The sequence below is a fragment of the Cricetulus griseus genome (genome assembly GCF_003668045.3).
Source record: "Cricetulus griseus strain 17A/GY chromosome 1 unlocalized genomic scaffold, alternate assembly CriGri-PICRH-1.0 chr1_0, whole genome shotgun sequence".
Lineage (NCBI taxonomy): Eukaryota > Metazoa > Chordata > Mammalia > Rodentia > Cricetidae > Cricetulus > Cricetulus griseus.
In genome coordinates, this window is record NW_023276806.1 from 253,299,880 (window position 1) to 253,325,291 (window position 25,412).

The following is a 25,412-nucleotide window of genomic DNA, read 5'->3' on the forward strand; positions in this document are numbered from 1 at the left end:
ATGACCAGGACTCTGGGCTACTTCGGTTACTGTGCTACGAGTCTCAGTCATGGTCTCTACTCATGGTGCAGTATGGTTGCTGGGGCTCTTGCCACCATGTCAGCATTGCAGAAGGATAAAAGAAAGAAATAGGCAAAGAGGAGCACATGCCATTCCCAAAGTCACATCCTATAAGTTGTTGTATGACCTACTGGATGAACTCAAATCATCTAGCTGTAAGTAGCTGGAAGGCACAGAAGGTCGTGCATGAAATCAGAGATCTGAGGAAGATCCAGCAATCCTGGAAGACAGCAAGCTGTCATTGTCATATGGCATATCCAGAGTGGAAGGTTCCAGATGTGACGCCTGGAGATTGGACCCTGTGTTCCCCTTCTTGGCCCTGGCTCCAGCTTCGACCCTGGATGTCCCCTTTGGAGCAATGCAGGGAGCAGGTGCACATGTCCCCTGGCATCTCAAGCAGGGACAGAATCATTTTGATGATGAGGGCCAGCCAGGCCATCCCAAAAAGGATCCATAGGGACACGATGTTCTTGTACCACAAAGGGTACTTGCGAGATGGGTCCATCCCTGGGAAAAGGCAAGGCCAGAGGAGGTGGGGGCTGGATGGAAACTGGAGGCCTGAGTGATTGGTGAGTTTAGTGGAATGCAGGAAGCCCACATACTTGACATTCCCCATCTGGCTGCCACTCTGAGATCCCAGGAAGCCTCTCAGGATTCACTGGCACTTTATATCTGGAGATTAATCTTTTCTAGAATTTCTCAAAGTGCTGTCCCCAGGCTAGCTCCATTGCTGCCACTTGAGAGCCTATTGTAAAAGCAGGTGACTGAACTCACCTGGCCTGGTGAATAGAAATCTCTGGGTGCCTTGTAGGCTACAGTTTTCCAAGACTCCAGGAAAGGCACTGCTTGTTCCATTTTCTGTGTTTAGCTTTTATTTTGTGTTTATTAAAAATAGTTTTAAGATTTATTTTTATGTGTATGGATGCTTTGCTTACATGTATGTCTATGTACTGTGTGCATGTCTGGTGCCTGGGGGTCAGATCCCCTGGAACTGGAGTTTCAGATGGTTGTGAGCCACCATGTGGTTGCTGGGAATTGAACCTGTGTCTTCTGCAAGAGCAGCCAGTGCTCTTCCCCACTGAGCCACCTCTCCAGCCCCTGTTTAGTTATTTGTGAGACAGGGTCTCATGTAGTCCTATTTGGCTGTGATCCTCCCGGCCTCCACTTCCTGAATGCTGGGACTGTAGGTATGAACCACCACACCCAGTTCTGTAGTGCTGGGATCAAGCCCAGGACCTCCAGCATGCTAGGCGAGTGCTTCTCCTATGCTCTACCTGCCTCATTATTGTCTAGGTTGAAATGGGGCAAGTTGTATGGAGCCAGGGAGTTTAGAAGGATGGAGATAAGGATAGGATGAAGAAGGATAGGAACCTCAGTTCCTAGCAGCTATGACTGTCATCTGAGCACTCCCATGTGGGACAAGGGAAGGCAGCCCCTCCAACCCCCATCCCCATACATTTGACTTTAGAAACTAGCCAAGGCCTGACTTTCCGACCTGCTTAACTTGTCCAGCGTTTGCCTCTCTCTATTGTTGCCATTTTTCCCTGTTTCTCAGCTCCCCATGGCTCCCTCAGCTCCCCATGGCTCTTTATTTCCAGCTGCTCTTGACCTGTTCTTTTTCAGATGTCCCTCCTTGGAGGATAGCCCCTGTCACACTCTTGAAGCCTGAGTGTCTTGGCTAACAAAAGAAGCTTTTCACAGCCTAAAGCCTCAGGGTGCAGGACACTCCCAAGACCTGGAGCTGTTCCTTGTGGCTTGCCCTGGAGACCCTGACATACTGGGTCAGTGGTGGCTGAGGAAAGGGACAGAAGGGTCACCTGGAACCTTAGCTGACTCCTGTCATAGGCCCACTCTGCAGTGGGCTCCTCCTCTCTCTGCTTCCCAAGGACCTGGCCTGCCTTGCCCACCAGACTGGGAGCACTTTACAGTGTGGATCTCACAGCCTTTCCTGCCTTGGGCCATCCGCCATCCTGTCCTGCTGGCCCCACATCAGACCCGGCCTGTGTCACAGGCTCTGGCTGGCAACCCAAATTAAGCTGATAGAGTTATGAGATTGACTATTTGATTCCTCTGTGGTACCAAATGAGGTCAGTGGAGTTTTTACTACTGGGTACAGAAGCCATGAGGCCCTTTCTCCCGTTGATTTATTTTTTGGCACAAGTGTCGAAAGCTGGCAAAGGGCTCCACTGAACAGTTAATGTAATTGTGGGTGAGGGCTGGTGGAGAAGATTGTGGCTGGGGTTTGGGTGGCTCCTGCTACCAGCTGCAGGCAGGGACAATAACATCCCATGACCAGTGTGTGTGTGTGTGTGTGTGTGTGTGTGTGTGTGTGTGTGTGTGTTGTGTGTGTGTGTGTGTGTTTAGGGGAGCAGCATTCCACCAAGAAAGCAGTTGGTCCATCTCTAAAGAACAGGGAGAACTGAGGTTGGGAGAAGAGGTATGGAGATTTTCAGAACAAGTGTGATTGGCCTTAGGCACTCACTGCCCTTCTCCAGGCCTCAGTTTCTCCACATATTTAAGCCAGAGGCCTTGCAGATGAAGGAGCCAGGGGCCTCTCTGTGTGCGAAGGTGCAGAGGTAATGAGGACCACAGCACACAGCTCTGCTCTCCCAGCAGCCCTTCTGGCACCCAGGACTTTGGACTGGGCTCAGGGCAGGGAGCTTTAGAGAAAGAGGCCGAGCAGGCTGTCCTGCCCATTCACAGAGCAGCTTCCTAGGCAGGAACTCTGCCAGCAACCTCACTCCTATGTCGGGTCTCTGCCCTTCCTGGGGGCTGGCTGATGCTTTTCCTCCCATTTCCGGTGTGTCCATGTCTAGAGAATGCTGCCTAGTTGGAGAACTAGCTTGTTTTTGAGATGGGATCTTCTGATGTAGACCCGTCTTTGAACTTTCGATGCTCCTGTCTCTGCCCTCTTAAACACTGGGATGGCGGGATGAGCCACACAACTGTGTTTAGTTGTGTAGATTGAATTTCATCCAAAGACTGTGGGAAATCCCTTTAAGGTTCAAAGAAGCTAGGCATGGTTTATGACCCAAAGTGCCAAGGGGGTGAGAGCAGATAGCACATGCCCCCCTGAGTGCTAAGCTTCATTGTGCTGTGCCCAACCTGTGCAGCTTCCGGTGACAGTCCAGGGCTGATGGAGGAGACAGCAATGGGAAGAGAGTGCTGCTGGCTGTAGCTCACTTCAGACACATGTTGGGATGGGATAGGCATCTGACCTAATCTATCCAAGTCACTTCTTCCTGAGCCACAGGCTGGGGAAGACCAGGCTGGGACAGCAGGAGCCTGGATATGAGACCCTCCCTGAAGGCAGAGACCTTGGACCCAGAGGCCAGAAAGCAGTGATGGGGTCCCCAGCAAGCCCCAAGCTGGATCCTTTTCTTTACAATTAGGAATACTGAGGCCCAGAGAAGGTTCTTGAATAGCTTGAATTGTGGGAACAAACAGATTAGAAGGGGTATCCCATTGAGCTGCCTCAGGCAAATGGTTTGACCTCTTTGAATTTCAGCTTCCTTTTTGGTAAAATGGGGGTGACACTCATTCTGGATTGCAGGCTGAGTGTCTTGTTGGAGCTTGTCTCAACAGTCCACTGAAGGAGTGTGGGGAGGCCCTGCTGTGGAGGACTATTCTCTGAGCCAACTGCCACCATCTTCATCAGGTCAGCCGGACCCACTTGGAAAAGATGGTCACAGGTGGACTGCTGACCTTGTGGACTGCTGACCTTCCCTCTAAGAAGTGGGGGGGTGGGAAGGGACGAGCCATCGAACCCTCACCTGAGTATCCAATCATTCCTCCCAGCCAGTTGTATGCAATTCTGCCCTAACTGCAAGTGGTCCAGGTCTTGAGAAGAGTGGGAGTCTACAGACTGGGAAGGACCAGGGAAGAGGCTCCATCTATGTAGCCATGGAGAAGTCACCATCCATGCTGGGTGAAAACTTTCCAGTGCAGATACTTTAGGGTCACCATGCTCTTACCTGTGACCCCTCACCCATGCTCAGTAAATACAAGGATTCCCTGAGGGACTTCAGTGGAAGCAAACTGATTTGTCATTAGGACCTTAGGAAGAGTGGGGAGACATGCTTAGTCCCCTAGCTCCCACCCCAGGAGAAAATTTCCATGACAGGCTCTCTCCTCATCCCAGGACCATGGCCTACTGGAGGGTATGGTGTCCCCAAGACTTCCCCAGGGGAGTGAAGGAATCTGTGGCCTTTACTGTTTTTTTCAGTGCCAGAAGGAGAGAGACAGACAGACACAGAAAGAAAGGCAGACACACACACACACACACACACACACACACACACACACACACACACACACACACACAGAGAGAGAGAGAGAGAGAGAGACAGAGACAGAGACAGAGACAGAGACAGAGACAGAGATGCTGAGGTTTTCTGGAGCCACTGCCCCTCCATTGCCACTGTCTTCACAGCCTCCGCTGTCTCCTGAAGTCTCAGCTGTCTCTGGGGTGCTTGCACAGCACTAATGGACCCCATTGGAGCCTTCTTGGCAGGCTTCTAGCATGGCTGTCACTTCCTTCTGAGGCCCAAGGGAGGTACACTGAGTTTCCTGATTGTTCTGCCTGGTTCCTCACCTGGGGTGGGTGGGTGGGGATGGACTTGCATGGAGAGGTGAGGGCAGTCCAAAGGCTGCCCATCCCTCTAGGGCACCCACTGAACCCATAGCTTTGGAGAGGCACCTCCACACTGGCAGGCAGGACTCAAGAGATCACAACCCACCATGCTGGGAAAGGAAAAAGCCTACTTGGGTTACAAGTTGTGCCCTAGGCCTACCAACCCACCCACATGACACACGGGTCACCTACAGTGACTTCCCAGGCTGCCTGGGAGGTCCAGGCAGCTGAGTTGCCAGGACCTGGGCCCGGGCCACTCACCGATCACGTAGTCGCCGAAGCCCACGGTGCTGAGTGTGATGAAGGCAAAGTAGAAGCTCTCCACATAGCTCCAGCCTTCCATGTGGGAGAAGAGAAGTGGGGGCAGCAACAGAAAGAGCAGGAGGCCGGAGAGAAGCGCGGCAGAGCCTGCCAGCCACCGTGCCCGCGCTGGGTCCTACAGCACACAGCAACAGTCTGTGGCTCTGTTCCGGGCAGCAAAAAGGGGTGCCCCATGCCCACCTCTCCAGATTTGTGCCCACCCTCCATTTCCAAAAACCTCTGTGGCTTTGACTCCTCCGAATCTTCTCATGCCAACCACGACCCTAATAAAAAGACTGTTCTGGGCTGTGCTCCCACAACTTCCTGATCCTGCCCTGTCTGGTTCTGCACTCCATTTCCACCACAGCCCCCCATCTGGAATTGACTCATCCAGGTTCCTGGCCACTGTCTCACCTGCCAGCTGCCCCCCAACTGTTGAACACATCGGTGAACCCCTCGCTGCATAAGGTGGCCCAGCCGGTTGAGCACCACCAGGTTGAGTGGGATTCCGATGAGAGCAAAGAGTATGCAGAAGAGACGGGCAGCCATGGTCTCCGGGCTCAGGTTGCCATAGCCTGATGCAAGAGGGAGGGGTATTTAAGGGGACCCTTCCCCCAGTTCTGGGCATGGCCACCCTGGCTCTCTTGTCCCAGTTCCACTCTTACATTGGAGGTGGCAGCTGTGACCACCCAGCTCGGATGATGAGACAGAGTTGGGCTGGCACATTAGCTCACTGTGGGTCTGTGGAGAACTCCTTCCTTCGCTTTCCACTTCTTGGGCACTGACCCCTGCAAGACTGACCTGGGCAAAGGCCTTGATCTTTCTGTGCCTGCTTTCTTGACCTTAAAATGGGGTGCAGGCATTCACTGGCATTGGTGTAATGAGAAGCCACAGTGGGATCATACTGTGTGTGGGAATGTGAACCTCTGAGCATCAAGTGGGTACCGGACTGAGTAAATGGACGGATGAATCATGACCGAAGGTTGCCATGTGTTTATCTGGCTTGAGAACCTCAGAGGTCTCTTTCTCAGGATCTTTCATCCCCTTTCCACTCATGTTTTATTTTGTTTGTGTTAAAACAAAGTTTTGTGTTGCCCAGGCCTCAAACTTTTTATGTAACCTTGAACTCCTGAACCTATTGTCTCCACCTCTCAAGTGCTGAGATCACAGAGTGACCACCAGAGTAAGGGTGGTGTTGGGGAGGTGTGTGTGTGTGTGTGTGTGTGTGTGTGTGTGTGTGTGAGTGAGTGTAAGTGTGGTGTGTGTGTGTGTGTATGTGTGTATGTGTGGTGTGTTTGTGTGTGTGAGTGTATGTGTGTGTATGTGTGTGAGAGTTTGTGTGTGTGGTGTGTGTGTATGTGTGGTGTGTGTATGTATGGTGTATGTGTTTATGTGTGTGCTGTGTGTGTGTGTGTGTGCTGTGTGTGTGTGTGTGTGTGTGTGTGTGGTGTGTATGTATGTGTGTGGTGTGGTGTGTGTGTATGTGTGGTGTGGTGTGTGTGTGTGTGTGTTGGGAAGAAAAGGCAAAGACCAAAAGAAGAGGGGAGGTGAAGCCTGTCTTCAGTGGTGTGAGCCTGCCACCTGGTGGTAAATTGTGGGTCATGCAGGTGATGCTGAGGGCAAGGGCATTAGGGCAGCAGACCAGCATTGTTCCCTGGGCCACAGGGACCCAGAGCTTTCTGTCCACACTGTTTCCACACAACAGCCATAGGTGCTTTTAAGACAGGTTCCACCTCAGCCTGGCTCTGTAGGGGAAATGTGTCTGGAGGATAGTGACAGGGACTGAGGGGTGCTGGTGGACTGGGATGGTCTGCAGGGCCCAGTTGGGTGACCAAAGTCCTCCAGGGAAGCAGTCTCCAAACTTGAATATGCATACAGTTTCCCTGGTGTCTGATGAAATGCAAACCATGTCCTGGACATGAGATGCTGCTTGCAGGAGGGCGGGGGTGTGCTTGCAGATATACTGCTTTGCAGGGGTGACACCCTGTGACCCTCTAGAATGCCATCACTGGCCCCTCAGGGTGAAGACAACTCCAAAGCCCCACCAGATTGTCCCCATGTTGCCCTTACCGATGGTAGTGATGGTGGACACAGAAAAGAAGAAGGAGCCCACAAACTCCCAGCGCCCCATGCTGGTGGTATTGTCCAGGAGGTAGGTCCCATCTTTGTATGCTTGGATGATGTCCTGGGGGAGATGATGCAGTGACCAAAAGGATCTTGGGAGAGGGGACTGGGCCCCTGCACCCCAAGACATCCTCACACCCATGTCTCTAGCCACACCTACACCCACACTTCCTGTAGAGATGCCTCATGTTGTATAGACAGTTTCTCCAAAGTGATCCACTTCCTCCAGAAGGGAGGAGAGAAGCCCCTCCCCCAAGTTACGTTTCATGGTACCACTGCTGAGGGTGGGGGCAGACGTTTCAGTGATACAGCTGCCTTTGAGTCACCCACACTCCTGTTAGTAACCCCAATAAACACACCCCTTCACCCAGCTACAAGTGGGAAAAGCTGTTTCATTGGTCAATCATGGTGCCCCATCTGGCTTGAAGAGACTTATTCATGTGTCCCCAGGAAAACTCACACAATATCTCCCTCTTCATTCCAAGTTCCCTTCTGGCAAGGAATCACTACTTCTACTAAGCAAGAGCTCCCCAGAGGCAGAGATTGTGAGGACAACCCCTTCTCCTCCTAATCTTACAGCCAGGTCAGGGTGGCTTCTTGGCTCTCTCTCAGGTTTCACTACTCATTTGCTGTCTAGCTCAGTCTTAATCTTGCAGGAAGCAATAGGCAGATATTGCAAGACGACAGACATGACCTCAGCCTTCAGTTGGATGGAACTGGATTAACTCTGATATGGGGCCAACATGACAGTTACAGGTATGAAGGAGGTCCTCAGTTTCCTCATCTGTAAAATGGATCACTAACAGTGGTGAATAGTTGCTATCTTAAGGATACACACTGTGTGAACACAGAGGTGACAGGACAGAGGCAGAATGCTTCGTGGAGGGAGTGACACTTGGGCTTTCTGGGCCCCCTCTGAGGGTCTTCCCATTGAGAAGGCATTTAGGAAGACAGGACAGTAGGAGCAGATGCTGGGAGCTCATACTATGTCTTGAACATAAAATCATGGGAATCTCAGAAACTTCCACATACATCAGGCTACACAAAAGCAGCCAATGGGTGATTAACTTACAGCCTTAGTTCTTGGCTGTGCAGCATTGTGTTTAAACCAAGCCTCTCTAAATGGAGCGATGGTTCGTCTCCTAATGAGGATGGCAGTATCTGCTAGAGAGGCATTCTCGACACAGGGGCTGGGCAAGGGGAGGGCTGAACAGAAGCATTTGCTGGCATTTGCTAGCTAGCTCCCAGCTAATTGGCCCGTCCAATCCATGACCACTCCTGTCCAACCCCAACATTTTTCTCTTCCCTCGGGGACCTGACTGCAGCTTAGGGATTCTGGGGCACAGGTCCTGCCCCTCTCTGTCATAGAATCACTGCAGGAGAGAGAAGATACCCACTGGGGCTTGTGGGTATCTCTGTCCCTGCACTCTTGGCAGAGGGATGTGGAGTAGTCTAGCAATGCAAACACTGATTTGCTCAGCTGCCAGCTGGTGGCCCACAGGGGCCAGGATGCCCTCTCCATGGGAAGCCCTGCCAGGATGAGCCATCTCCTGCCTTTGTGTGTTTTAGCATCCTCACCCTCTGAGGGGCCTCTGGCTGGGGGGCCTCTGCACTTCATCCATCCCTTCCATCCGTGCCTGCTCTAAGTCCAAGTACTTCAGGTGAAGTGATCTCAGCCCTGGGTCCAGCCCAGATCCCCTAACTCTCAGCTCCCTCTCCTTTGCTCTGGTGCCAGCCCAGACAAGCATAGGTTGAGCTCTTTCTCCTAAGGTCCCACCAGGCCACTCCCCTGATGTATTTGCCCCTTCAGCGCTTCACTGAGCCAGAGCACAGCACGCGCCTCATCCCCCGCTGTGAGCCTCCCCGCCACCCTCTCCCCACGTCCCTCCCCCTGCCTCTCCCTCCCCCGTCCCCCCAGCCCGCCTCTCCCCTATGCTTTCCCACAGGCTGGCTCCCTAACCCGTATCAGCAGGTCCAGCGCTGCTCCATCCAGACACGTGAAGTTCTGTAGCAGCTCCCATTTGTCCCTCTGGAAGACGCGGCTGGAGTTCTGGGCCGCACGACCTTCCAGTGCCCAGAACACTCCGGTGCCCAGCACCAAGTAAGCCAGATAGGAGAGCAGGAGGAGCCCGGTGGCCGGGACCCGACAGCCCCGGGCCCAACAGGGTCCCTCAGGAGATAGCAGCTCGCACATGGTGGAGAGGCCAAAGCCCGGACGCGCTGCTCTGATGGGCAGGAACTGGGAATGGACAGGAAAGGCCAGGAGGGGCCAGGAGGGCCGCTTCTCTAAGCAAACTCTGCTGGTGGCTGTTTCCCTCGGAAGAGAGCTGCAGGGTGCTATGGCCTTGCCCACCTTCAAGGATCCAATCCCAGAGAGTTGGAGTGCCCACCTCAACACCAGAGGAAAGGGAAGGGCTGCCAGGTGGCCACAGGGATGGGAGGGAAGGACGCAAACCCCTACCCGCCCCCCCTCAGTGCCTCCCTTCTGTGGGAAAGACTCCTGCAATCAACAGTGCGGAAGAAGGAAGAGAAACCTCCAAAGTTCATTGTCACAGGCTCCTGTCTAAGCTGTGAGATCAGGGACTCCTCCAAGTGGCTGCTCTAGGTTCCCCTACAGCAGATACACTCAAAAAAGCGGGAGGGCATGGCTTGTCTGTGTCTGTGGAATTGAGAACACATGTCCCCAGGCTCACCCCTGCTGCTCTGGAGGAAGTCTCCCGGTCCCCATTCACTGGAGCAGAGGCAGATTTCAGTCCTTTCCTAAGTGGCAGTAATTCCCCCCTCCCCCGGGGGGGGGATGTCCCTCAACGATGTGGGTCCTTCCCAGGGACTCCCCTCAACCTCCTGGACTCCTACCCCTAAATCTGCAAATACAGTCTAGAAACCTCCTTGCAACTGGGGAGATTAGTTCTAGGAAGAGCCAGCTCCTAACCCTTTTAAGAGTGGGCATTGGGGCAGATGGGCCAGCCTCTCCTCCCTCTGACAGAAGGACCGACCAGGCACGGATGGAGAGTCTATTCCCATGGGAGCCTAGGCCCCAGGGAACGATTCTGCAAAGTTCCTGGGGTCTGCTGCTCCTTCAGCATCTCAAGGGGAATGAGGACCATGAAGTCCCTCTGGGTCATTTTTAGGAAAGTGGTGGGACACCCAGCAGAGGTCCCAAGCCTTGTTCAGGGAAAACCCCTTCACTTGTGACCCTGGAGTGAGAACTGGAGAGTGCTCACAGGCAGCCTTTGAGTTCAGGGTTCAGCAGATGTGATCCTCTGAGGGCAGTATGCTGTATGCACCGAAAGTCTCCCTGGGTGTGTGCCAAGCTCCCAGTCCCTGCCCTGAACTCTCATTCTCTCCAGGTTCACTTCAGTCAGTTAAAGCTCTGTGGGTGCTGCACTGGGGCTGCCTCTCCAAATGTTCCAGTTCCTCAAGGCCGAAGCTGGAGCAAAGGTAAGAACAATTGCCGTCATGTCCCCAGACCTGGTACAGGCCTGGCCCAAAGTGCGGCTTTTTGAGTGCCTAGCATGTATGTAGCAACTAACAGAAACCACCTCTGCCTTGGCTGTAAGGGTCTAAGGACTCGTGGCATGTGAAGGTGGCATGCTGGGCTTTTCTGGGCCCTTGTTGGGGGACCAAAGAAAGGGGCTCTGAGGCCAGCATGCAAACATCCACCCACACCAATCTTTGATTTTTGCCTCTGCATCTCCCCTAAGTCACTTTGTAGACACACCTTTCTCCTTTTGGAGAAATACAGACAACCTTCTCTGGGAAGTGTGTAGACTGGGAAGGAAGCCCAGGGAGTGGCCTGGACTGGGGTGGGGGAGACAGGATGGGTGGCTGGAACACTTGGATACTTGGGTATCGTTCAGAGATGGGGATTTCACCCAGACGTCCAGGATGACCTGAGATGGTCAGAAGGCGAGGGGCTAACAGTTATTGAGGGCCCACCGTCACCAAGCAACCCTCAGGAAGATACTTCTCTGTGCCTAAGTTTAATAAATATCCTAAATAACACCATGCCGTGTCACAGAAGGGAGCATGACATCTCCCAGTGGCTAAGACACTTGCCAAGTGGCCACTGCTTACTGAGGTGTGTGCTCTAATGGGTGGAAACACTTTTGGTGAAAGGGAATGACACACATACACACATTAGTTAGTAAAAGATGAGGTTGATGTTGGATACTTCTAGAAGGATCAGCTGGGGAAGGTGGGGTCTAGGCTTCCCTGCCATGGGGCACACATATGGTGGGAGCCTGAGCATCCTAGGAGTTGGCCGCTTTGCTCTCTGGCGCCCTCTAGTGAGTATAACCCACACCAGAAATTACATCAGGGGCCCAAGAGAGAGGCTATGTGTGCACATGTGGAGTGTTGTTTGTGTGTGCTGTGCAGTGCTGTGTGTATACTTTGTGTGTCTATGTTTTGTGTTTCTAGGGCAAGAGCCTTGGCAGGTTTAAGCCTGAGCCCTCACGAGGAACGGGCAGGGCTCCCTCTCCCCACCTCTGGCCTCTTTCCTTTAGCTGGAAACTTGTCCCAGGGCAGCATCAGCTCACTCTTGTCACCCACAGTGCTCCAAAGGTGGGGGAGCCATGGGAAGTATGGCTGCCACTGCTGCCTCCCTTTCCTGTGGGAGCTGATTCTCACCTGCTGGGTGGAGGCTTCCTTCCCAGCCCTCACTTGGGCAGGAACTAGCTTCTTAAGACTTTGACTTCCTCTTTCCCGCACGCAGAGAGCTGGGCCAGACATTCCAGAGTATGTCCCCTCCCTCGAGACCCCCACTCTTGGGGACAGCATTTTCCCAGATCCCTGACTATCCCTCTGCACCTCTAGGCCCTCTGTCCTGTGGAGAAGGGGCTCTGGCCTCCCAAGGGCTCTGAGTGTGGGTGAGTGGCCATGAGTGGCTGTGGCACCTTTGTCTCTAAGAATGCAATGGTGAAGGAGACAGAGGTGGTGTCCTCACAAGCGTCCCCACAGAGTCATGTTTGGACTCTACACTCAGCACCGTTTATGGTTCAGTGTGTGAGTTCCCCAGGAACTGGGTTCCCCTAACCTTAGGAGGTTCCAGTCTCCACTTGCCCTATCAGGGACCGAGAGGACTTTGAGGGACACGTTTGCTAGTGAGTCCCTGGCCCTACACACTGGCCCCTTTGGGTTGCAGCCAGACCTAGATCCTTGTCCTTGATTGCAGAACCAGTGTGAGCCTGGCCATGGTCTGCCCAATGCTCATTCCTGGTTCTGCCTTTAGCCCAGGGCTGGGGCAGGAGAGGCTCGAAGTGTCCCTGTCTCTGGCTCAGTCCTCAGATGTTGGGGTGACTGGCGGTGAGTACCATCCCTGAGTGAAATGTGTGCTTGGGGTAAGGAATCTCTGGAAAAGCAAGGAAACACTCTACTGACATCACAGTCCCAAGAGACCTCTCAGGGCCTCAGCACCACCCGGTGGCCTCATTCAGTCCCTGAGTCAGCAGGTCTGAGTGGAGTTGGAAACCTGATTCCTTAATAAGTGCTGCTGCTGGTGCTCATGGTGCTGGTGAAGGTGGTGGTGCTACTGGTGCTGGTGGTCCATGGACCCTACTCTGAGAACTCTCACTTTTGGCAGCACCCTGTCCCCAGTGTCTGTGCTAACTTGTGTAGTGAAGAGAGAAGTGCTCCCAGCAGGCAGAACACACGGCATCACTGGAGTGAGGCGAGGCAGGGGCATGGCTCCCTGGCACTAAGAGCAAGAACAGCCATCTCATTCTCCCCAGTTTGCCCATAGGTCTCATCTAATTTCCATTCCCAGGGCGATCATGTGTCCCTCTTAGGGTCCTCCTTGTTCCCTAGCTTCTGTGGAGCTGTGGATTGTAGTATGGTTATCCTTTGCTTTAAACCTAATATCCACTTATGAGTGAGTACATACCATGTTTGTCTTTCTGAGTCTGGGTTACCTCACTCAGGATGGTTTTTTCTACTTCCATCCATTTAGCTGAAAATTTTATGAGGTCATCCTTTTTTACTGCTGAGTTGTACTCCAAATGTATAAATGTACCACATTTTCCTTATCCATTCTTTGGTTGAGGAACCAACCTGGTTGTTTCCAGGCTCTTAATATTACAAATAATGCTGCTATGAACATATTTGAGCAAATGTTCTTGTGGTATGATTGAGTGTCCTTTGGGTATATGCCCAAGAGTGGTATCACCGTGTCTTGAATCTTGTAATCAGATTGATGAATATCCCAACTATCATCATAGAGCCCTCATCCAGTAATTTATGGAGCCAGACCTAGAGATCCACAACCAAGAACCAGGCTAAGCTTTGGGAATCCAGTCGAAGAGAGGGAGGAGGAAACATATGAGCAAGGGAGGTCAAGATCATGATGGAGAAATCTACAGAGATAGCTGAACTCATGAAACTCATGTGGAAACTCATGAACTCTAGACAGACAGCTGTAGAGACTCCAGGGGACCAAACTAGGCTCACCATATGTGGGAGACAGTTTTGAAGCTCGGACTAGCTGATTGGCTCCTGGCACAAACCTGGTACATGATCCAGCTTGTTGGAACCCACTCCCTATGGTGGGATGCTATGCTCAGCCTTAATGTGTGGGAGAGGGGCCTGGCCCTGCCCCAACCTGCTGTGTCAGACTATGTTGACTCCTCATGGGAATCCTTACCCGTGGAGAGGAGTGGACTGGCAGTGGGCTAGGGGGTAGGTGAAGGGAGTGGGAAGAGGTGAGGGGGGCAAGAAGAGGGGTGGGAGGGAGAACTGTGGTTGGAATGTAAAATGAAATAAAAGAAAATTAAACAGGGAAAAAAAGCAAGAACAGATGAGGTCCTTTCAGAGGCATCATGAAGAGAGTCAAGGAGCCATCTTTCCCAAAACCTTCCCTGCTGGTCTTGGTTTTCTGAGACATTCAGGTATTTCTGAAGCCACAAAACTTAGCCTTTCTTGGCTTTTCCTCATATTTTTAGAGACGTGGGTCAATGGAATGATGGTGGTCAACCAGCTTCCTGAATCACCGAGTCCTGCCTTTAAGCAAGGCTGTGCTTTCCCTGAGAGAGCAGGGAGCTCCTAACCCTTTCCCTTTATTCAGGGGAAGTCTGGCATGTACAGGGTCAAAAACTCATCCATTGACAGCCAGAGGACTTCACGCAGCAGGGACTGGACTGCCTCCAGTGCCAAGGGTCCTCAATCAGTCTGGACACACAGTCCACTGGGAGTGGAGAGCTTCTCCAGTGGAAGGAAATGAAGAGAAAGAGCATGGACCACCCACAGGAGGGAAAAGGATGAGGGAAGTCTGAGACAGTCAGAGGGAGGCTGAAGGTGCCCTCCTCCTTCAAGTCTGGGAAGGAGTGGTATCTGCTTCACCAGGACAGAGAACTCTACTCATTTGGGGACACCTACAGAGGATCTGCTAAGTTGTAGCAAAGTTTTCCAGAACAGGGGCCTCCCTTTTCCTTTCCTGACAGCCCCCCTTCCTCCCCCCTTCCCTTCCCTTCTCTTCCTTCTACCTCCTTCATCTTGCACTTTAGTTTTATGAGATTTCCCAAACCCCTCTGAAGCTCAACCAGAGTGGGGCTTAGGATGGGGTTTCTCTCAGTAGCAGATCCACTTTGGGGACTTCTGGAAACAGTTTTTGGGGTCTTTTGTTTCTCTGAGACTGGGTTTTACATAGCCCTGATTGGCCCTATGTAGACCAGGCTGGCCTTGAACTCACAGAGATTCATCTGCCTCCCAAGGCCTGGGATTAAAGGTGTGTGCCACCATACCCAGCTGACTTCTGAAAACTACTAGGCCACAAAATCCACTGGAATTGAAGTTCAAAGGTGAAATGTCAGAGGACAACTAACGGGGTCTTCAGAGCACCAGCTCCATGTTGAAGAGCCCTTCCTGAAGGGAGGAGGGGTTCACAAGAAAGTTACAGGAGTCCCAAGCCCCATCCCCAGAGATTATAGAGGCAGTAAATTCTTGCTGAATAGAGAAGACTTCAGTTCAGCTGCCTTCAAGCTGTGCAGAAGCCACAGTGGAGCATCTTCTGAAGCTTGTCCCCCAGGCCGGGGTGACTTGCCCATGCTCCTTTAAGTTTCCCCAGTCAGCTCATTGGTCATCGGCACAGCAAACCAGAGTCATTTGTGGAGTCATTTGTGAGGTCTGCAGTCTGAAGTGAACAGACATTTGTTTACATCTCCCCAGGAAAAGTCACTCCCTCTGCCCTCCCTTTCTTCCTCCCACCCCTATTTCTCTCCATTCCTTCTACACATACAAATGGAGTGTCCTGGGTGTGCTGTAACCTGTGAGCCTTTGGCTGTTGAGAAGAGATCTTGCTGGGCTGTAGAATGGTCACACATGTCCCACGTCCTAAGCCAGCATTCCTGTAGGTGGACGCTGTTCCTCTGTGGGTGAGGGCTAGACACGGGGCATGATTTATAACCCTTTCAGGGAATTGTTGTTACTAACAGGCAGAGCCAATTTGTGCTTCCCCGGTGGGGAGGGCAAAATCAATTAATGATGGATGTAAAATGGCCAGGCAGGCCTGACAGCAGTGTCATGGCCTAATAACAGGGGGTGCTGAGGGTTTTCTGAAACTGAACTAATAGGAAGAAAGGAGAAAAACAAAAAGATCAACCCCCAGGTACAATGGGCAGAGAATCCAGAGTAAACAGAGTAGCTGGGCCCAGGGTGCCTTCCATCTGATAGATCCTTAAAATAAAGAAAATGACAAGCTTCCCACATGACCATCCAACACAGGCTTGACTTATGGAGTCAACAGATAGGAGCAGAAGTGAAATGACACTTTCCAAACAGGAGCCAAGGGGAGAGGATAACGCCCCCTTCCCCAGGTATGTGTCCTGTAAGAGAAAGGGTGCAGAGAGGAGGGGTCATCAAGTGCTCCCCAGTAAAACTAAATGGCTGGGGACTGAGTTGTAGGAAAGGATGCTAGGGCCTCCTGGAGATCTCCTTACAGTGGTACTATGGGGGAACATTCTGGGTGGGGCAGATGGTACAGGTCTACATGGGTCTCTATCTATCTGAGAGGTTGATCTCAGGAAATCCAGCCTGCTGTGATCAGCAGTGAGGAGTGATTTCCAGGAAGCCTCCAGCCAAATAAGCCGACACACCTGAAAGTGATCTTTTTAAAAGATGGATTTATTGTATTATTTTAGCGTGTATGAATGTTCTGCCTGCAGTATAGATGTCTAGAGCCAGAAGAGGGTGTTAGATGCCCAAGGACCAGAGTTGCAGACATTATGAGCAACCGTGTGGGTAGCATGAATTAAGCCTGGGTCCCTGGGGGAGCAGCCAGTGCTCTCAACTGCTGAGCCAGCATGCTAGCCCTTTGATATTGATCTTGGTCAATCATTGCTATTGTTTCTTTTGGAAAGTGTGAGGTGCTCTTTTCTTTAGCATAACTTCTGAGTCTTAGCTGGAAACACAGTTTGAGTGGGGAAGGACCCTCATTTTCCTCAGACCAAGAAGTTAATTTGAACACCCCTACACCCACAGTTTTGAAACAGATGCCTTGGCCAGCATTGGGCTTCCTCAGAGCAGATCTGAGATTGTGTGAGATGGTTTGTTGGGTTTGTGACCCCAGAAGTTATGGCAGAGGATTCAGGGGGGAGGCAGGGAAGAGTGTGTCAGTAAGTAGGGGGCCCTCGGTCTTGACCCTACTGGGACACCTGGGAGAATGAGTACACCTCAGATTGCCCAAAGGGTAAGGAGACCAGGCCCTCATCCACTCACTATCTGTGCACGTCACCAGATGAGGATCACAGCAGAGAAGCCAACTGCTTTAGCTTGCTTTCTGTTGCTGTGATAAATACCATGACAAAAGCCAATTCAGGAGGACAGGGTTTATTTCATGTCCATCATGTCCATCATGAAGGGATGTCAAGTCAGGAACTCAGGACAGAACCTGGAGACAGAAACGAAAGCAGAGACCATGGAAGGACACTTCTTACTGGCTTGTTCATAGATTCAACTTACATTTAGTTATGTTGTGATATCTTGTTTTTACTCTAACAAATAAAGCTTGCCTGAAGATCAGAGGGTGGAGCCAGCCACTAGTTAACCATAGAGGTCTGGAGGTTTGTACATAAAGACAGGAGGTGATATCACTGGGCGGAGAGAGGAATATAAGATGGGAGGAGACGGGAGCTTGGCCTCTCTTCAGTTTGAGGATTTCATAGAGGTAAGAACTCTAGTGGCTGGCCGCTCTGCTTCTCTGATTTTTCAGCTTTCACCCCCTAATATCTGACTCCCAGATTTTATTATGAAGACCAGTTAGATTCTTGCTACATAGCTATCTTTCTTAGGACCACCTTCTTAGGAAGGTACTGCCACAGTGGACTAGGCCTTACAACATCTATTAGAAATCAAGCAAATGCCCCACAGATATGCCCTTAGGCCAACCTGTGGAAGGCGGTACCTCAGTTGAAGTTCATTCTTGACAACTGTGTCAAGATTACAACCAAGATTAGCCCTGACAACCGAGATTAGTCCATCAACCTGTGTACTGCCCATGGGCAAGCATCTTATACGCAGGACATTCATATAGAAAGAAGTGGTCGGATGAAGGATGTCCACTGTCCACTAAAGCCAAATCAGCATTTCAGGGATGGTGTGTGTGGCCGAGTTCTGACAGAGCCTACTACAGACTGCTGCTTCTCATCTTTCTGGTCCTACAGGGATATGCCCCCCACCCCCACTCCCACCTTAATGGATCGGACGGTAGCATTTTTCCATGTAATAGATTCCCCCTTCTTCCAATTCCTCCCAGATCCTCTCCAACTCCCTATCTACCCAAATGTTTGTTTGGATTTCTGGCTTTTACAACCTTTCTGCCTCCCCTTCCACACAGATCCCTCAGTCTTGAGGGGAGGGATTTGATGAAGACATCCCATTTAGAACTGAGTGCCCTAGTCAGGCAGTGGAAGTACACATGTGTAATCCCACAACTCAGGAGGCAGAGTGGGTGGATCTCTATGAGGCCACAAAGAGAGTTCCAGGACAGCCAGGGCTACATAGAGAAATCCTGTCTGAAAAAACCAAAACCAAAACCAACAAAAAAATAACTGAGTGTTCCAAAGTTCCCCTGTCACTGCACAGTGTCTAATTTGGGGTCTCTGTGTTAATTCCCATCTTGCTTTGCAAGAAGCAGCTTTTCTGATGAGGGTTGGGCAAGGCATTGATCTATATGTATAGTAGAATGTCATTGGGAGTCATTTTATTGCTCTGCTCAGCAGAATAGTACCAGCAGGTTTTCTCCTATGACTTATCTAGTCTCAGATTCTTTTTATTTAAATTCTTTAATTACTACTCATATTTACATATCCACCCCCCATTTCCTTGCCCTCCCACTCTCCCATGTTCCCTCCAACCCCCCAACCCATTCCCCCAACTCCTCCCCAAGGATAGTGAGGCCCTCCACCAGAGACCTTCAAAGTCTGTCATATCATTTGGGGGAGGGCCTAGGCCCTCCTTGCTGTATCTGGGCTGCAATAGTATTCCATAGGGAATGGGCTCCCAAAGTCCATTTGTGCTCTATGAATAAAGACTGGCTCCACTGTTAGAGGTCCCATAGACTGTCTTGGCCTCCTAGCTGGCACCAATGTTCAGAGGGCTTGGTTTGGTCCAGTGCTGTTTCCGAAGCTTTATGACTAGGGTCTCCATGCTCTCACTAGGTCAGGTCAACTGTTTCTGCGGGTTTCTGAAGCACTGTCTTGGCTTCTTTGCTCATCCCTCCCCCCTCTCCACAATTGGATTCCAGGGGTATGGTTCAGTGCTTAGATGTGGGTGCCTATTTCTGCTTCAAACAGCACTGGGCTTGGCTACCTTGGTTAGTCTCAGATTCTTGAACACTTTAGCAGTGTCTGGAATGGGTTCCATTTCATGGAGTGGGCCTTAGATCAAATCGAAACATTTGTGCAACTATTACACTAGTATATCTAGTAGGTATGTACTGTTGTAGCTCAGTATTCATAGCTGGGTGGTACTGATGGTTACCTTTCTTCTCTGGTAGCGTGGAGACTACTTTCCAGCACCCTGAACACTAGTCAGTAGGGGTGAAGCTTCTGGGTGACCAGTCTGACATCTCCATGTTCAAGTATTGTCATCAGCAATAGGGCCTTACCATCAGGTTGTGGTAATATGTATTTAGCCTTGAAAATAGCCTGTGATGTTTGGGGGTTTTCATTGGACACCTTTGGCTGCAATTGCCTCTCTTCTTCTGAAGTTCAGTGTCTTGCATTGTCTGTTATCTGGCATCTAAAAGTCATTGATTTGTGTATGTTGCCTAGTTTTAGCCGTACACAGTGGAGTAAATTAGGTCTGGTTATGCTTCATGGCTGCAAGCAGCAGACACAATGGACCCCAAATGTCTTTGACAGTAAGCATAAAGGGCCAGAGTGAAGACTGCACAGGAACTGTTATACACTGTTGAAATTTTAATGTCTGTATCATGCAGCTATTGACACGAATAACACTATGGAACAAATTCCCTAATTCCAGTGGTTTATAGCAAGAAATATTTGGTCTCATGACAAGAGGTCTTGGAGTCACTGTGTCTGGGTTTGCTTCAAGCTACGAGTTAGTCTCCAGACTAGCTTGGTTTTGTTCTCTGTGTTTTCCAGGCTATGGGCTAAAAGGACAGCAGCTATCAAGTACATCTCAAGATGTCACAGGAGTGAAAGAATTATTGTTACTCTGTGTGTGTGTGTGTGTGTGTGTGTGTGTGTGTGTGTGTGTGTGTGTGCTCACGTGCGTGTGTACATGGTCTGTGCGGGCATGCATGTCACAGATTGCATGTGGAGATTAAATGGTTGTTGCGGGATATTTACACTGTGAACTCAGGGATTACATTATTTACTGGAAAAACCTGTTTCTAGCTGTCCTAGCACATACCTTTAATCCAAGAGGTTTCTGCTTGAATATTGTAAATAGGATTAAATAAAATCAATCTGAGGTCAAGAGGTGGAGCAAGCAACCAGTTGACAGCAGAAAGCCAGAGTATAAGAGGAAGTAAGGAGATGGAGAGAGACACACACAGGAAGTAGAAGGGAGGGGCAGTCAGTTGGAAGACTTTTTGTTTGAGATGGCATAGAAGAAAGCTCTCACTCTGGGAAGATGGCAGCAGAGGAAGAGCTGGGTGCTTTCTCTGCCTTTTTAAGCTAGCAGTAAGTATCTGGCTCCTGAGTCTTTCAATAAAATAGAATGACAGAGAGTTAAAAACAACCAAGGATAACTTGTGGGAGTCAGTTCTCTTCCTCCCATGTAGGTCCTGTGGGTCAAACTCAGGCCATCAGGGTTGGTGGCAAGTGTCTTTACTTACTGAGTAATCTGAAATCTCCTTTTTCAAGATATGTGGACATACTTTCCCACCCTGCCCTCCCCCTATGAAGAATTCTATCCAGGATTGGACCAGGATCACTGACCAAGCTGCTCTCCAGAAAACATTTTAATTTCTATTTGAACTCAGATATTCCTTGTTGTCCCTGCTCCATTGATGCTGGAGTATCCTTTCAAAACATTCATCCCCTCCTCCCATTTGCAGAGGCTCTTTGGGGGCAGGCAGAGGCTCTTTGGGGGCAAGCACATTGTGGTCCAGGGTGGTCCATACCAAAGCCCCACCATCCACTGGGAGATTTAAGGTGGATTTTAAGGAGGCTCTGTCAAGATTGACTGCCAGTGTCCCATCGGCCTGGGTTCCCTGACTGGTGTGTTCTCTTCTTTACTCCCTCTCCAGGCTGAGTGACTGTTTCATGCCCCGTGTGAGGTGGTACCACACATCTCAGCCAATAAAGCCTTTGGATCCAGGACATAACAGCTCAGCAGGGAGTGACAGTCAACGGATCTTAGCATGTTCTAGAAGATGGACCACATCAAGGTGTTCCAGGGTCACTGATGCCAATCATGAGGGGCTTTGGCAAGGTCCGTGTTGTCTTCAGGACCCTGAGTGTGAATCAGTGGGACTGTATTTCCATGCTGTGGACTCCTGAAAAGCCTCCCGTTTGGTCTTAACCCGTACTCTAGGCTTTACCAGGGGTGTGGTAGGGTGGAAAGGAGTGGCCCCCACCCCATGGAACTAAGTCACTGAACCATAGGGAGGTAGAAAGGGAGACTCCAGCCTGAGAAGTGGGTTTGGGTTCCAGCTCTGCCACTTATAAATGGAGGAACTGTTTAATAAGAACTGGCCCCATGCTAGGGTCACAGGGAGGACATAGACAATAGGCTCTGGTTGTCATAACACTTTCCATCTTAAAGTCTGTGGCAGTCCAAAAAATCAGCCGTAGGAGCGCAAGGCTGGCCTGCCCCACGCTTCTAACTCCTAATGACATAAGCCAGGCTACAACAAAGAAGAATGCTACAGGTCTGCTTAGCTTCAAGACACCTAAAGAGGAGTGGAACAGCCAACAACATCAACGGGGTCATCTCCTTGTCACTCCCCATGACCATGAGTTCTTGTATTTATGGACAGACATACCAGGAGCCGAAGATATTTTTATTCAGTTGTCATCATTTCTGGGCACCTATTCCTGCCCTGTAGCTGGGTTGGGAACACAACACAGGCCACTGCCGACTGTGTTCCATTCCTTCATGCCCACTGAGTCCAAGTCACAGAGCCAGGTTGTGAAATGATGGCAGAGTCACTGAGGCAAGGCCACTGGGTAGCTCTGTTCTCCTTGTGGGGCCAGGGAGTTTGGCCCTCATTGTGTAGAAGCCCACACAGCTTGGGGTGAGGGTAATGGCTCAAGGTCCTGATTCTGGGGGGCTTCCCAGTAGTCTCTGTTACTGTGCAGTCCCCAGACAGCAAGGATACATAGCTCCCTGGAGGCAGGGCAGTGGGTGATGGTGAAGTGTTTGCGTTGAGCCACTGGCCCTTGAGGTACCCTACATTCTAATGTCTTATCTGTGGCTCTGAAGCCCTGCCTGGCCTGCCATGGTCATTCCTGGGTTTCTGAGCTGGGGGTAGACTTGGGTGGCGACTGGCAAATAGTTATAAATAATTACCCTCCTGTGTTACACTGCCTGGGATGTACCCCGCCTGGACATTATGATGGAGTATTGCACCATCGCCGGGACTCTCATAAACGTGACAGTGAGCAGCAACCCAGTCTTGCTTCAGCTTCTTGGCATTGCCCGCCCTCCCAGAATCTCAGTCAGGACCACTCATCCTGTGCTCTCCCAGGCACCACCCTTAATGAAGCACAGCTCTCCTCCTCTGGCCTCTAATTTGCCAGTTGCTCTGGGGTGGCTTTGTGTTATATCTAAGGTCACTAGCGAGGGTCAGGGTCATTATCATCACATCAGTCATTCTGTCTGCAGACCAGAGTGTGACTCCCATCAGAAAGTCAGTTGCTCCCCAGGCCTGAAAGAAGACAGGGTGCTATTAGCTTGGAGAGGAGTCTTTTCTCAGGACTGACAGGCACTGCAGGGAGGCTGGCCACGCCCCCATCTTCCTTTGCTCTTTGCTAAGGTACCACCCTTCAGCAGAGTCACACTCATTCCAATCCCATGGTTTCCAAGGGTGCCTCTACTTACACACACACATACACACACACACACACACACACACACACACACACACTTACTTTAAAATAAGCCTTGGGACCCGCCCTAGGCATACAGCTTTAAGTCTGTGTTTGAACAGGATTTTTGCATCCATGCACACAAAGTGTGAGCATGGTGTTCATCTGCCTAAAGTTTGGATAATAAGGTAGATGCCGTTGGCAGTGGAACCAGGATTTATCCCCAGTGCATGAACTGGCTTTTTGGAGCCCATTCCCTATGGAAGGACACTCTCGCAGGCTAGATACAGGGGGGAGGGCCTCCGTCCTGCTTCAAATGATGTGACAGATTTTGATGCCCCCCCATGGGGGGGCCTCACCTTCTCTGAGGAGTGGATGGGGGGTGAGATGGGGAGATGGTGGGGGGAATGGGGGGATGGGAAGGAGAGGGACCTGGGATTGGTATGTAAAATAAGATTGCTTTTAATTTAAATTTAAAAAAATTAGTTAAAATAAAAACAATAGGTAGGTGTAAGAGGGAACTGCTGAGGTCTTTTGGGTGAAGTGAGGGACATATTTTAAAACATTTCAGTGGGCAGGCAGGCTGAGGAGTGAGGTTGGTGAGAGCATGGAGAAGAAGCTGCAGTCAGCTAGAAGTGGACCATGGAGCCTGGCTGGGAGTGAGGACAGTGGCCTCTGTCTGTGCCCACTGGATGTGGGGAGCAACAAGGCAGAACAACATGGTTCCTGCCTGCAGTACTGCAGGGCCAATGCTGTGTGTGAGGCCACACTGTGTGAGGCCAGCACTGTGTGTGAGGCCACACTGTGTGTGAGGCCAGCTCTGTGTGTGAGGCCACACTGTGTGTGAGGCCAGCACTATGTGTGAGGCCAGCACTGTGTGTGAGGCCACACTGTGTGTGAGGCCAGCTCTGTGTGTGAGGCCACACTGTGTGTGAGGCCAGCACTGTGTGTGAGGCCACACTGTGTGTGAGGCCAGCTCTGTGTGTGAGGCCACACTGTGTGAGGCCAGCACTGTGTATGAGGCCGCACTGTGGAATTCAGCAGAGTTCCCCGCACAACATATTCTTTCAAAATATTTATTTTTGTATTCACTTACAGCATGTGTGTGTCTATATGCCATGGCATGTGTGTAGAGGACAAGGACTATTTGTGGTCACTATATGCTCATTTCCAAAGCCTTTTAGACATCACAGGCCACACCACAGACCCCCATGGGACTGAAATCTCTGTGGGTGGCCTGGTAATTCTAGTTCACAGGCAGGGATGAACTTCCCAGTTTCATCTCTCCAGGCCAAGGACAGGTGGGTGAGAGCTGGGACAGCCTTAGGCCTAGGTCTGATGTTTCCTCTATGTTGAGGAGAAGCCTGGGCAAGGATTACTACTGGAAGATGGGAGGGAGGGAGTCGGAGCTAGTTTCTACTCTGGGTCTTAACTCCTCTGGAAGAGGGAGGGAGTCCGAGCCAGTTCCCTCCTCTAAGGTCCTGACTCCTCTGGATCTGCACCCAGCTGTGCCCAGGGGGATGAAGAAGCGATGCTACACAGCAGAGTTGAGAGCACTGTACTCTGGGACATGGCTCCTCACAGGAAGGGCCAACCACACAGCCTTGCAGATGCCATTTTTGTTGCATACATGGGTCCCAGTGAAGCAATGGTGACGGCATACCCTGGGATGGAGCATGTCACCATAGACAGATCAGGTCTCATCACCAAGGCCACCTTCCCTGATGCCAACTCTGGTGCTCAGTATGTTATAAGAGAGCTTATCTCTGAGGAGCTGCCCTGACAGGTAAGGGTGGTCACTGTCTATGACACACAGAGGATCACAGCATGACTTGTCCAAGGCCACGAATGGCAGAGATGGTTTGATCTGAGGTCATGTCCTTTCTAATCCTCCAAAAGAGCTAGTGTTCTTTCTGTGTCTGTCTCTCTTTTTTTCTCCCTCCCTCCCTCCCTCCCTCCCTCCCTCCCTCCCTCCCTCCTCCCTCCCTCCTCCCTCCCTCCCTCCCTCCCTCCCTCTCCTCCCTCCCTCCCTCCCTCCCTCCCTCTGACCCCTGGAAGCACTCTCAAGCAGAATCTTAAGGTTTGTTGATAGGGCCTTTTCCACCTCTTGGAGAAGGAGGACTTGTGGTTGTGGGGTCGCTCCAGGGGACTTCCAAATTCAAGAATTAAGGAAGATTATAAAAGGGCCCGCAGAAAGGGGCTTAACCTCATTGCCTCAGACATTCAAGCCATGCTTGGCAGTGTAAGGGTGGATTTGACTCCATGGATGATGTACACCCCTATGGAGGCATATACCTGTCCGCAGGTGTCCCTGCAGGGATTTAAACATTTTGCTGGCATTTCCCTGGATCCTAAATCAATTCAATTCATCCTGGCTCTCAGTGCATGCTCAGAGCAGGGAGCCTCTCTGGGCTCCTGTTCCTGCTGTAGTCACAAACTTCCCGCAATGAGGCAGCACACTAAAATAAGAGCAGAGAGCCCCAGGCAGGGCAGGCTGTTTGCTTTGGCTGGGAGGGTGCTGGCCTGGCTGCTGTTTGCCTGACAGCCGGCCTGATAAGTGAGCTTCATACACAATACTGTGCAGTGGGCCCTGGCCCATCTGCTGTGTCTGGACAGGTTAAGCCTGCTGGCCTTTGGCTCTGGCCTTGGGGGAAATGGCCCCTGTGTCCCCCTCTCCACGACTTCCCCTGAGTCTGCACGATCACTAAGAATCCAGGTTTTTTCCTTTGGGAATAACAATTAGATTGTGGGACTTGAGTGTGTTTTGATGGATTACTTCCAGGCTTCTGGCTGTTTGGAGAACA

General features: G+C 51.1%; 1 protein-coding gene across 1 annotated transcript; it reads right to left on the reverse strand.

Moving 5' to 3' along the window:
* Positions 1–304: 304 nt before the first annotated feature.
* Kcnk17 (potassium two pore domain channel subfamily K member 17) lies at positions 305–10,578 on the reverse strand. Its single transcript, XM_027394563.2, has 6 exons — positions 10,573–10,578; positions 9,078–9,356; positions 7,064–7,178; positions 5,408–5,568; positions 4,955–5,129; positions 305–567 (listed from the first exon to the last, which is right to left on the reverse strand). Exons 1-6 carry the CDS (start codon positions 10,576–10,578, stop codon positions 305–307), a joined length of 999 nt encoding a protein of 332 aa, XP_027250364.2.
* Between the last annotated feature and the right edge of the window lie 14,834 nt (positions 10,579–25,412).